This window comes from Sinocyclocheilus rhinocerous, unplaced genomic scaffold (genome assembly GCF_001515625.1).
Source record: "Sinocyclocheilus rhinocerous isolate Xijiao unplaced genomic scaffold, SAMN03320098_v1.1 scaffold348, whole genome shotgun sequence".
Taxonomy (NCBI): Eukaryota; Metazoa; Chordata; class Actinopteri; order Cypriniformes; family Cyprinidae; genus Sinocyclocheilus; species Sinocyclocheilus rhinocerous.
Window position 1 is genome coordinate 1,015,453 of NW_015635025.1, and position 13,398 is coordinate 1,028,850.

Genomic DNA, 13,398 nt, shown 5'->3' on the forward strand with positions numbered 1-13,398 from the left:
TCTATCTATCTATCTATCTATCTGTATGTCTGTCTGTCTGTCTATCTGTCTATCTATCTATCTATCTATCATCTGACTATTTCTATCTATCTATCTATCTATTTATTTTTGAAAAATTATATTTTATTCATATGTTATGATATGTCCTCTGTAGAGGACACTTTAAAAAGTCCTGTTTTTTAAATAAATAAAAAGACATGAATATACATGAAAAGGCAAAAAAACTGAGCGGAAAAAAAAAAAACCCAATCCATTTTTATTTTTTTATCCCAGACTTTGTATAAAAATTATTCTCAACTATGTTATGAAAGATATAACAGAATGATTTGATATACCATTTTGCTTTATGCAACATGTGTGTAAAAACGGGTTTCCCATTATGTACAATGCATCTATACACTGTTTATAATTAGCATATTAATGTGTTTTTGGGGGCAACATGTAATGAAAAAAGAAGTGTAATAATGGGAGTAATAATTGGCAAGATTTTCATAATAATATCTAATATTTCATAGGAATACTGAAATATAATTTCTTTCCCTATTCATTTGTTGTGTCTCCTAAAATGCATCTAATATTTAATAAGAATATTGATACATACTTTTTTCCCTATTCATTTGTTGTGTCTCCTAAAATGCGTAATAAGCATGCATTTAGTCCTATGAAATCAATGTCCTGTTTCATAATAGAAAGTCATATTTTGATTTGAAACCCCATAATATTTTCCTGAGATGTTGATTTATGACAAACAATTGGAAGATTAGTCAGATTTAAATAATACATCTTATTTCCATAAGGGTTTTGAATTTGATCACTAAATTAATGTAAGCCAGAGAGTGGTCACGGTGACAAACATGTTATACTTTGCTTTTTCTTCATTGCTTTTCTTTACAGCGTCATGCGGCCCTGAGCTCCGAGTCACGTGAAAGCCGCGAGATATCGCGAGACAGCGGCGGTCAGTCACGTGCTTCTGGTCGCCGTACGAGAACTGCGATGTAAACATCGATGGGGAGTTTAATCAGGTACGTGATGGTGTTCAGCATTAACTACATTCACCGCAGCCGACTGTTTCTGACACTTCTGTCGTGTTTAAGCGCTGGTGGGGAGTTGCTAGCCTCGGCAGAGCGCTCTTCATATCTGCTTTCGCTGTCTGAGATCTGAGGGAAGAAGTGTGGAACAAAAACACAACAGTCTTACAGACACAGCGACTGACTGACTGCCCTCCACATTTATCTGGACATTTAGGAAAATAGAAAATACACGTTTGTCTTTGCGTTGTACAGAAGATCAAACCGAGTAGCATGTAGCATGAGCGATAGCAAACAGTCACAGGAGCAGGTTGGTCAGGTTTCAGATTAGAGAACAAAATGAAGGCAGAAGTGTTCTGGCTCTGTGTGGAAGTCAGTCATGATGATATAACCTTAATTAAACTCACCATAAACATAATTCTGGCCTGCCACACCAAAAGCTGAAGCTTCAAACTAAACTTTCTAGAAAAATCTCCCAAATCCTTTGTTTTCTGGTGTCTTTTCTAGGGTTGTATCGTGTGAGATTTTCACGGTATGATAATCGTCTCAGAAAACATCACGGTTTCACGGTATATAGTAAACAATAATTCTGATCAGAAACAATGACCCTTAAAACAATAAGAACACGTTTTTTGAGTGAACAAATGCTTTATTACAACAAACTTGAAACCATTTTAATGAAAGTATTGAAGTCTCCCTTATGAAAAAAATCATTAAAGGGGTCATATGATGCTTTTTTAAAGATCATTATTTGGTGTATTTGGTGTAACAGAATATGTTGACATGCTTTAATGTTCAAAAAACACATTATTTTTCAAATACTGTACATTATTGTAGGTCCTCTATGCCCCGCCTCTCTCAAACGCTTCGTTTTTTAATTAAAAAACAATTAAAATATAAAGCTATACATCTCCAATTTGAAAAAAAAAAGAAAATGCAGAATTAGAACATTTTATTTGAAAAATTAAAATTAGAAGGGAAAAATAAGCAAGGTCTTTTAAAAAATTTAGATTAGACAGAAATAAACCAAATTGTCCTTCCTTTTAAACAGCATAAATGGGAGCAAAAAGTGCAAAACCATGTTTGTATTTCTATGTTTCTTTTCAGTGCAGGTCGTGATGAAGGAATGCAAGCATGTTGAGATTTTCAGGGCTCAATCTTGACTAAATAAATAATATTTTTATAAAGAATATTTATAATATAGTACATTTCATTGTACTTTTATTTTGACGGGTGTAGCGGACCTTTGAGTTTCAGAGTGTATTTGACAAGGGTTTTTCTCCAATGAAACTAGGAAGTGTTTATTGAAGTTTTCTCTCAGAGCAGCTCTGGTGGTGATCATGTTTATGTAGATGCTGAACACACCATTAGTGTCATGTGTACTTCAGTATAGAGGTCGACCGATGTATCGGTTTTGCCGATTAATCGGCACCGATAGTTGATTGCTGGAACTATCGGTTATCGGCAAAAATCCATGCCGATAGTTTTCCGGGTTGCGTCCATTGCTGGAGCGGCTGAGAAGGGTCTGCTGTCATTACACAGTGCGAGAGCGGCCTCTAGTGGTTAAAATCACTGACAGCACGTGCTATTTAGGTAAGACTTAGAAACACGTGTAAATGATAAACTATGATCCGTGTCACCCCTACAAGCGAGTGAACAACACGAATCAAGGAAGGGATTTTATATTTACATTTATTTACATTTACATTTAGTCATTTAGCAGACGCTTTTATCCAAAGTGACTTACAAATGAGGACAATAAAAGCAGTCAAAACTAACAAAAGAGCAAAAAACAAGTAGATAGAATAGAAAAAATAGAAAGCTAGTCTTCATTTTTTTTTGTTTTTTTTTTAAATAAAGAATAAAAAAAAAAAGATAAATATAGATAAAGTAGAATTAAAATAGAATAGAAAGTGTTAGAGTTAGAGGGTCAAATAAAGGTGGAACAGGTGTGTTTTTAGTCGTTTCTTGAAGATGGTTAAGGACTCAGCTGCTCGGATTGATTTGGGCAGGTCATTCCACCAGGAGGGAACAGTTAATGAAAAAGTCTGTGAAAGTGATTTTGTGCCTCTTTGAGATGGCACAATAACACGCCGTTCACTTGCAGAACGCAAGCTTCTAGAGGGCACATAACTCTGAAGTAATGAATTTAGGTAAATGGGTTTAATTTGCGTTTTTCTTTATATCGGATATCTATTATATCACTATGTAAGATAGCCTGTCGGGCAGTGATACATTTTGGTAGCCCGACTGGAAAACACAATAGCCCCAAGACGTCGGGGCTAGCGATTTTGCGAGCCCTGCTTTATAATATTCACAGACACATATCATATCTACTTTTTATGTTTTTGATATGTTGACTATATTTACACTGTAAATTCCATGTTCACAGGATTCCTTCTGCATCACAGAATTCATATGGCCTTAACTTATAATTTGTTATAAATGCGACACCTTTTTCTGCACGGAGGAATGGTGTTCACGAATATAAGCAAACATGTTGGATGTATTGCCTCCTTTTGCAGTCACTTTGCATCCACATTTTTTTGCAAATTGGATATCCGTCCTCAAGGACAACCCCGCGTTCGTTTTTCTTTATATCGGAAGTATTCCCATACTGCAGATTTCAACTTCTTTTTCGGCGGGGATGGAGATTAGATATAATCTGTCTCTGTCGTTTTCTCCGCTGCATGTGTGTGTGTAAACACATAGATATGCAAATGTTGACGGTGTGAGAACCGCGCATGTTCAAACCGTGATAGACCGCCATACCGGTATACCGTTACAACCCTAAAAATGAAAAAGTGTCAAAAATGCTGCTTTTTGGGGTATGCCAACATAAAATGAAACCGAATGAACACTAAAATGCATTTGAGCTGCAGTCGCTCTGATTTTTTCACTTACTGACAGGATTAAAGATTGAATTTAAAGGCCTTACTTAAGTTTTAGACTAGAAATTTGACTTGGCAAGAGATGAGTGCTTAGCATTTTACACGTTTTATTTTAAGTCGTCACATTAGAGCTTTGCTGAATGAGAATCTCTACAAAGATGCTATTTTTATTGTGTACAGTGATAAAGGTGGCTGAGTACTGATGAAAATTATAGAATGCAACCTGATCGATTATTTATTCATTTATTGATTTCAAGCAATATTTGAAATTGCAGATTTCCCGTTTATCTGTGGATTGCACATGACACTGTTGTTCTTCTGCATCTATCATTGTGAACAACAAAAGAAACACATTAAATAAAGATTTTAAAAAAAATCTAATTCAAAAAGTCAAAATATGGTTTCATCCCCCGTTTGTAATTATTATAAAGAAATATGACTTTATTGTTAAGTGGACCTATTTAGGAACACATCATTAAATCCAGACACTTTACACACTTTGTGGGCACAGCGCCTGAGTCAGAGTGAAAGAGAGTCGGTCTGACATAAGAGTGATCGTGTGTTGTGGTCTTGTTACAGTTGTTGATGATCGGCAGAGTACAGTGATTTACCGTGGTAAAGACAAGTTGAGCAGGAAAATGTCCAGCACAGCCATGAAGAAGAAGGTGAGTTTAACATCACTGTAATACAGCACTGCTGTACACACACACACACACACAAACACAATTTACTGGAAACTTTCCACCTTTTTGCAACTCTAATTGAGATTTTACTTGACTGTTATGTAGTTTTATATTGTTTTTAATGGTCTAAATCATAATTTGGGGCACTTCTAATTTTTAAATTATGCTTTATACGTTCATAAGATATAAATAATTTTCCTCCTTTTACAATTGCCTCATGTCTCATTTTCATTAAAAGAGCAGATATTAACATGTCAACATAAATCCTCTTTCATGACATGTATTAAGTACAGTTCACATGAAAGGTTAAAGTCTTCTATTTTTTTTTCTCCATTCAGTTGATGTGGAGCACTCTCACGTGCGGTTTCTGGGCAATCTTGTGCTGAACCTGTGGGACTGTGGTGGGTAAGTGTCTCCTGTGGGAAGGTGTTTTGTTGGATGGCTTTTGGGAAGACACTTTTCTTTTCTCATCTTTAAATGTGAATCACACAGACAGGACACGTTTATGGAGAACTACTTCACGAGTCAGAGAGACAACATCTTTCGCAATGTGGAGGTGCTGATCTACGTGTTTGATGTGGAGAGCCGCGAGCTGGAGAAGGATATGCATTACTACCAGTCGTGTCTGGAAGCCATCCTGCAGAACTCGCCTGATGCCAAGATCTTCTGCCTGGTGCACAAGATGGACCTGGTGCAGGAGGACCAGAGAGACCTGGTGAGACACGCCCGGGAATTTCCATGTTTGATTTTGAAAATCAATAGAGAGAGAGAGAGAAAAATGTTGAACCCGTTTTTAGGATAAAGGGATAGTTCACCCAAAAATGAAAATTAGCCCATGATTTACTCCCTCAAGCCATCCTAGTTGTGTATGACTTTCTTCTTTCAGACAAATCCAGTCGGAGTTATATTAAAAATGTCCTGGCTCTTTCAAGCGTTGTAATGGCAGTGAATGGGTGTTTTTTTTTTTCAATAGCCCAATAGAAGTCCAATAAAGCGCATCCATCCATCATAAAAAGTACTCCACACGGCTCCAGAGGGTGAATAGAGGCCTCCTGAAGCGAATCGATGCGTTTGTGTAAGAGAAAAATTAATATTTACAACTTTATAAACCGTAATCTCTAGCTTCCGCTAACTGTCTCCGCTCAAGTGTGAGGCCACCGGCCTACGCTCACTCTAGCCTGCCTGCCTCCGCTCACTCTAGCCCGCCGGCCTCCGCTCACTCAAGCCCGTCGGCCGCCGCTCACTCTAGCCCGCCTGCCTCTGCTCACTCAAGCTCGCCGGGACATGCAGACATGGTTTTATGTTTACGCGGCGCGATGCAACGCAATGCACAAAAAGACAGTATAAGTCATTATAATCCGTAATTATGTCCCCACTGGATGCAAAAAATGCCTAGTTTATAATGACTGTTATTTTATATCCGTTAATTGCTTTGTGATGGTTTAGATATTTAAAGAGCGTGAGGAGGACCTGAAAAGACTGTCTCGCCCGCTGGCCTGCACCTGCTTCAGAACGTCTATTTGGGACGAGACGCTGTATAAAGTAAGAACATGTTCATTTCTCTGCACCGCTCAGCATTAACAGACAGACAGAAGCTGGACTTGTATCGTGTGTGTTTGTGTCTGCAGGCGTGGTCCAGTATCGTCTATCAGCTCATCCCTAACGTACAGCAGCTCGAGTGTAACCTACGCAACTTTGCTCAGATAATTGAGGCAGATGAAGTCTTGCTTTTTGAAAGAGCTACTTTCCTGGTTTGTATCAAATTTAAATAATTCATACACATAACTGCTTGCAGATATTCAAACCGGCACAGCACAATTTGGTTATGACCTTATGTTGTGAATATTTTGCCATTTTACATTTGCTCAGTTTAACATCGTCTAAAATAAATCCTAGTTTTAAATGTATTTGTCAATTCTATAAAAATGAAATTGTAGGGCTGCAACAATTAATTGATAATGAAAACAAAATTGCATTCTATGTGCACCATGCACGCAGAAATCCCTTTAGTCATGAAAAAACATGTTTGAAAAATATTAAAAAGCATATAACTAATGTTTTCCCATTGTTTTCATAAGAAAAGAACATTCAAATAATTAGAAGGAAATTTATTGCCATTTCTTGTGCTGTAATATTACTGTTTCCTGTCTATAGAAAGGTTGGTTTTAATAAATGTATAAGAATGAATGACCAGGTCTCGCCCACACTATGTGCACGCTTCATATAAAGCCATTTTATTGTGGCAGTTTCAAGCAGAATGCATGCAAATGTCAAATGACTTCAGTTTGGAGACCTATTTCAGTTTATAGATTAGCGTCTCTTATGATTGTGATGCTGTCAGTCTGTCCGTCTTTGACATAGTGTTCCATAGATGTAGCAGCCCCAAACTCATCCACCCTAGAGTTCTCTGGCTTTGTAGGAAACTGCAGATGCCACCCAGAGCCTAGATTTCTCAGACTGAAGTTTCTTAAGTTTCCATCAGAACATGCAGCGCTGAGCCTCCAACGCTTTGAAAACTGGACATTTTTTGCCAGACTATTTACTACACATTTCAGGAGAACTTGAATGGACAATATGATCTACCTTGTTCATCCTTTCCTGTGTTACCAATGAGGGCTTGTTGCAGGCCAACTAAAGGAAGGTTTGAGAGCAGATTTTCAGTGAAATGCGATGAGCAAGTGAACGTGCAAAACACAAAACCTTTTCTCTGTCAAACACAGAAATCTCATCCAGAGTCAGAACATAATCTAACACTACATTCTCTGAAAATATGCAACGCGAAATGCAAAAATACCAGTTACTGTTTGACAGATGTACAGCTTCAGTATCAGCCACTGTTCCCAGTGATCAGAGGCCAGAAACACGCGCCCACTGGAGGCTCAGAAGGGAGTATAACAGGTCGCTCTTCAACGTGTGTTTCAACATTGTGTTGGTTTAACATTCATACTGCTCCAGAGTCAACAACTTGGTAGATTATCAGAATAATAGTTGCAGTCATACTACAGCTCAGGTTCTTGGATCATGTAAGCAGAAATGACTGTCTTTGTCAAATCTGGAGTTTAATGCTCCAGCCAAGCAACTTCCATTAAGATGAAAGAGAATGTTATTGGATGGCGTTTTAGATCTCTTTGGTTTGAAGTGGAAAGGTCTGCCACTTGACTTTGAATTGGGTGGCAAACCCAGAGATGGTATTAGCTATGTTTCCATCCACCTATTTTTATGCGCATTTTGGATTATCGCATAAAAAAAACCGCTGGATGGAAACGCCAAGATGCGCATAAATTCTAAAAATGCGCGTAAAAAACGTATGCGCACAACTGAGTAGGATAAACATTTTATCCGATAAGAAAAAATGCACATAAACTATGATGGAAACACATTTACTGAATAAATTCCACCATGCGCATTGAAAAAGTCATGTGACTTTATGGGATAAATTGACTAACTAGCAGACCGATCTCGTTCACAGCATCTATATGTTGTTCTGGTTGTTCTGAAATGCCTGAGGAAAGTAAGTCATCAAAATATTTCTGTATAATTACTGTCTTACACGACTGCGTTCCCAAACAGCAGGCATCCACCTCTAAAAGCAATGACCGCATTTATTGTGTTACGTCTGGTCTCTCTGAAGCGCAAGTCATTTATTACATATGAAAATGATTATATTCAGTGGCTTCTCCTAGTTTTCTTAGAGATATTTAGTGCCAGTTTATCAGGACGAGTTTGTTCTCTTAGACTCGTTGGATGGAAACGGTGCTTTATTCTCAAATGTATTATGAAATATTCCAGTTTTGTGCATAAGTTAAATTGGCATCTTTGGATGGAAACATAGCTATTGTGGGAAGCTTTGGCTCTGAATGATTTGACCTGTCTCTCGTGTCAGGTGATCTCTCATTATCAGTGTAAGGAGCAGCGTGATGCTCATCGCTTCGAGAAGATCAGTAACATCATCAAGCAGTTCAAGCTGAGCTGCAGGTCAGTCCCACTCCATTCATGTAGTTTTCAGCGCTGAACAGCATCATGGGTAATTCTGACCTTTCTGTCTGTCCCTCAGTAAACTGGCCGCCTCTTTCCAGAGCATGGAGGTGCGCAACTCTAACTTCGCCGCCTTTATCGATGTGTTCACGTCCAACACCTACGTCATGGTGATCATGTCAGACCCGTCCATACGTAAGCATCAGCCTGCAGGTTTTACCAATCCCACATGACACTCAGCTGTGGTCTCACTAGCTGTGTTCCTCCGTCTGCACTCCAAATAACGTTGAAGGAAAGCACATTGTGTCTCAGAGCAAACCCTCTCACTCTCTTCCAGCGTCTGCTGCCACGCTCATCAACATCAGGAACGCCAGGAGACACTTTGAGAAGCTGGAGCGAGTGGACGGGCCCAAGCACAGTCTGCACATGCGCATGCGCTAGACTCGCCGCATACAGCGTGAGTGTCTGAAGCAGACCTTAGCTTTCTAAATCAGTTTCACCTGGCACAAAAGAGTTAAAAAACAAGTCTTTTAAAACTTTGCATTCTTGCCGTTGCATGGTTCAGGGGTCCTACAGGGTTTGGAAAAGTATGGAATTTAATTTAAGTATTTTCCAGGTCAAAAAGTATGTGTTTTTCCAGACTTTTGCCCCCATTTAGTATTTTTTATAATAGAAAATTAAGAATTTAATGAAAATATATTTATTGTACAACACGTCAAAGTCAAAATACAACTGAATGAATTCAAGGTGCACTTTTTCATTATGCAAAATGCAGGTTTTTGGGTTTCTTCTCACAATGTTCTTAGCGCCATATTACATAGCCTTAAGGACTAGGGCTACACAATAAATCGAAATGGAATCGAGATCGCGATTCGACAGAAGCTGCGATTGTCATGCGTATCTTTCAGTGAAGCACGGTTCTGTGATCAGCAGTAAATCTCCATCCGAAGGCCAGAGGGCGCTCTCGCGCTGAAACTCCAAATACGCCTCGCAGAAGAAACCCAGAAGTAAACATATGTTATTAAATGTGGTATTTTCACATGCTTTCAGATGGAGCAGCATTTACTTCACAGAGCCGTAGTTCACCGAGAAGCTATGCAAACAGCTGTCATTATCGCAAACGATTTCTTCGATTTCATAATCGCTCAATAAAACCGATTTTTTTGCGTAACTTGTCATTGAACTACGGCTATGTGTAGTAAATGCTGCTCCATCTGAAAGCATGTGATGATGATTTCCTGCTGATTACAGAACCGGCATTACTATCAAAATGCGCATGACAATCGCATTCGATTAATCGTGCAGCCCTATTAAGGACTTTTGCAAAAATAAAATATATGCAGACTTTTATGTGCGCACGACAAATCATTTAACTTAGCATATAGGACCGTGCACGCTGAGCCACATATTGTGCCATCAGCCCATTTCGTGGTGTAGTTTCTTGGCCTCCACAAAGTATAGATAGTAAGACCTTGAAATTCACGAAAGTCAAATTTTAAACACTTTTTTTTTACAGTACCAGTCTTATAAACCCTTGAACTTGGCAAATTTTATGTCATCAGCCCATTTCATGTCATGGTTTCTGTGCCGCCACGGAGGATGTGTTAAATTGGACATTAGGCCTTGGTATTAGAGGTACTACCATAAGAAAAGACAAATTTTTAGCAAGTACATTTCTATTAATTCATGTGCATCCATGCTCTTGTTTTATTCATAGTAAGATGGCAGTGATGCACAAAGGAAATAGGTTATATAAAACTAGAAATTGTAATGTGTAAGCATGCAAAAAATTTTCTTGTGTGCATGTAAAAATAATTTTTTTAATTATAATTTATTTTTATTTTAGGTGCTCTGTATGTTAATGTCACAGAAAATCAGTGCATTGCAAAAAATGATTTTCTTAGTATTTTTGTCTTGTTTTCTAGTATAAATATCTAAACATTCTTGAATCAAGATGCATTTACTTGACAAGTAAAATGATTTAATATAATAAGTCTTGTTTTCTAAAAAAAAGTTATCAAAATTTTTAGTTTTTGTTTAAAACAAGCAAAAATATCTACCAATGGGGTAAGAAAAATCATCTTAATTCAAAGGCTAAACAAGATTATTTTTCTTGCCCCATTGGTAGATATTTTTGCTTGTTTTTAGCAAAAACTAACAAAAGTTTTATATTTTTTACAGAAAGCATGACATAATATCTTAAGTCATTTTACTTGTACAGTAACTTCATCTTGATTCAAGAATTTAGATATTTATACTAGAAAACAAGAGAATCATTTTTTGCAGTGTGAAAAAAAAAACCTGAGAAAATAAAAATATTTACAGATGACTGTACTATATATACCACATATAATGCTGAAAATAATGCTCTATGAACCATTTATGTTAAATATGGTCTGAAAATCTACTGAGAGCTTTGGAAATTTGAGTCTGGAAAAGTATGGAATTTTGAAATGGAAAATATGTAGGAACCCTGATGGTTGGAGTAAAAACTATGTAGTGAACACGTAAAACTCATCATGCAGTGACTTACTAGAGAACGCCGTGCTTTTAAACAGTGATGAGAATGTTTGGAAATTACATTTATAAATCCAAGCAACATATCGGGGTCTGTCTCTAGATTAACAGGGTTAAAGATGAATATTGTTTTGTTTGCTGCTGTTTTACGGAGCTCGTGATGGTTTTCTTGTTCACAGGGTGGTGGATGATCCAGAAGATTTCTTGCTGACTTCACTCGCATCCAGTGTCAGCTTATGTTAAATGGCAGTAACATGCTTGTTTTCCTCGCTGATGTTGCAAAGGAACAGTAGTTCTTAATCATAAAGCACGGGTCGAGAGGTTAAATGTTGTAATGACCCCTTAATATCTGATTTGTGTGCCATACGGTGACTTAGGAGTTACTGATAGTCAGGAACGCTAGATCATAAAGTCGGCCTTCTTTCTGTGTGTCTTTTATGTTAAGCATTATCAGCTTTCTGTACTCTGTTGAAAACCAGAGCAGAAATCTGAGACTAAAACTGGTATTTCTAAAATAACAACTTACTAATTCTTGTATTATAATTATTCTCAATAAATACCGATTGTTGTGTAATGACTGTCTTTCTGTGCAACAAAACAAATGTTATTGAGTTGATAAGGTTAAAATATCTTAGTTTATATATAGACAGTATATATATCAACTAACCCCTTTACTGAAATGGGGGAAAAAATCATGATTGAAATGCATGGACATATTGAGAAATTAAAATGATTCAATATTGTATTAAGGTATGTGCAATATAATGCATTTCTTTAATGACAACGTTGATATTGCAAGAAAAAAGCTGCATCAAAGAATTCAACAAAGTCCTGCAAATAAAATCTTATTTCCCAAACATACTAGAGCAGGACAGCGGTCCGTTCTATGTGATTGTATGGCTCCTGAAAGGTGTGTTAGATAAGGCTGTGATTGCTAGAACAACTTTACATTGTGAGAACAAAGAAGCATTTACAGTCGAATTAAAAAAAGAAACGATGCGGCCTCAAGTCTGTTTGTTTTGTCTTTTTAACAAACGTGTGCTTGCAAAGTTGCGCAAGGCAGAAAAGATGAAGAAAATGCCCTTCAAATAAACTGTGACGCATCTAACTAAAATAAAACTACAAATGAAAACAAGTCACAATCAGTTTCAAATCACCATTTTAACAAATCACTTACAAGTCAAAGCAAAATGAATAAGAAACTTTGCTAAAAGATGTAAAGGGGCATTTTGATGCCAGAAAATCATTGCAAATTTCTAGTTCAAACATAACCACAATAAAAAATGTATTTTGTCAATGTAACATTCCAATCATACCACACACTTTACTGCAAAAAAATAATATCAGATGCTCAAAATATCAGTTATATCAACAAGTATGGGCAACAGGATATGATGTCATACTCTAGGGCTTCTGTTTTCACCATAGACTGTATAAAAACATGGACGTAGTGTCCGTGACGTCACCCGTAGGGTTCCGAAGAGGTTTTTGAAGCTCAAAGTAGGCGGAGCCGGCCGTCGCCATCTTGGCAGCACGTCACCGCGCGTCACTCCCAAATAATCGAAAATGGGCAAAGAGGCGGGCGCTGGCTGCTGAAACCACGCCCACCTAGCTCGACGGTGGTGACAGCAGCGGCAATCCACCTGTCACTCAAGTGGCCACGCCCTTAATTATGCAGAACTTTAAGGCTTAATATAATTTAAACGGATGAGTTATAAAAAAAAATCTCCCCCCTCACAGTTGTCACGAAGGGCAAAATTAGCTATATAGACTAAAATCATTTTTTGAACCAGGCTGTAAACATGTTTTTTTCTGCTGTAAAGTTGGGTATTTTAACATGGGGAGTCTATGGGATTGACTCCCTTTTTGCAGCCAGCCTCTAGCGGCCAGTTGACGAATTACAGTTTTAGTCACTTCCTTGTTGGCTTCACGAGAGAGAGCGGGAGGTTGCCGCTTGGTTTTCATCCATCCATTTCTCCAAACTACGGCTGTGTCTGAAATCGCCCCCTATACCCTTAAATAGGGCTCTATTTGAGGGAACAGACATTTTTAGTGGTGTCCGAAACCATAGTGGACGTTCTCGAGTGCACTCATTCAATCCCACAATGCACTGCAAAAACGAGCGTATAACTGGTGCACGCTCAACGGCTAGAGAATGCCCATAATGCACCGTGAGAGTCACGCGCCGAATGAATTCCCGCATCTCGCCAGAAGATGGCGCCCGCAGCTGAATAATCAATCCGTTCATTTTTACAAAGCGCTCATCCATAGCGTACAGCATAATGTACAACACGGGTATAAATT

General features: G+C 37.9%; 1 protein-coding gene across 1 annotated transcript; it reads left to right on the forward strand.

Moving 5' to 3' along the window:
* Positions 1–4,900: 4,900 nt before the first annotated feature.
* rraga (Ras-related GTP binding A) lies at positions 4,901–11,672 on the forward strand. The gene is made up of 9 exons (XM_016560285.1): positions 4,901–4,907; positions 4,941–5,007; positions 5,095–5,317; positions 6,049–6,144; positions 6,231–6,353; positions 8,486–8,577; positions 8,657–8,772; positions 8,915–9,034; positions 11,274–11,672. Exons 1-8 carry the CDS (start codon positions 4,901–4,903, stop codon positions 9,016–9,018), a joined length of 828 nt encoding a protein of 275 aa, XP_016415771.1. The 3' UTR covers positions 9,019–9,034; positions 11,274–11,672.
* The last annotated feature ends 1,726 nt before the right edge of the window (positions 11,673–13,398 follow it).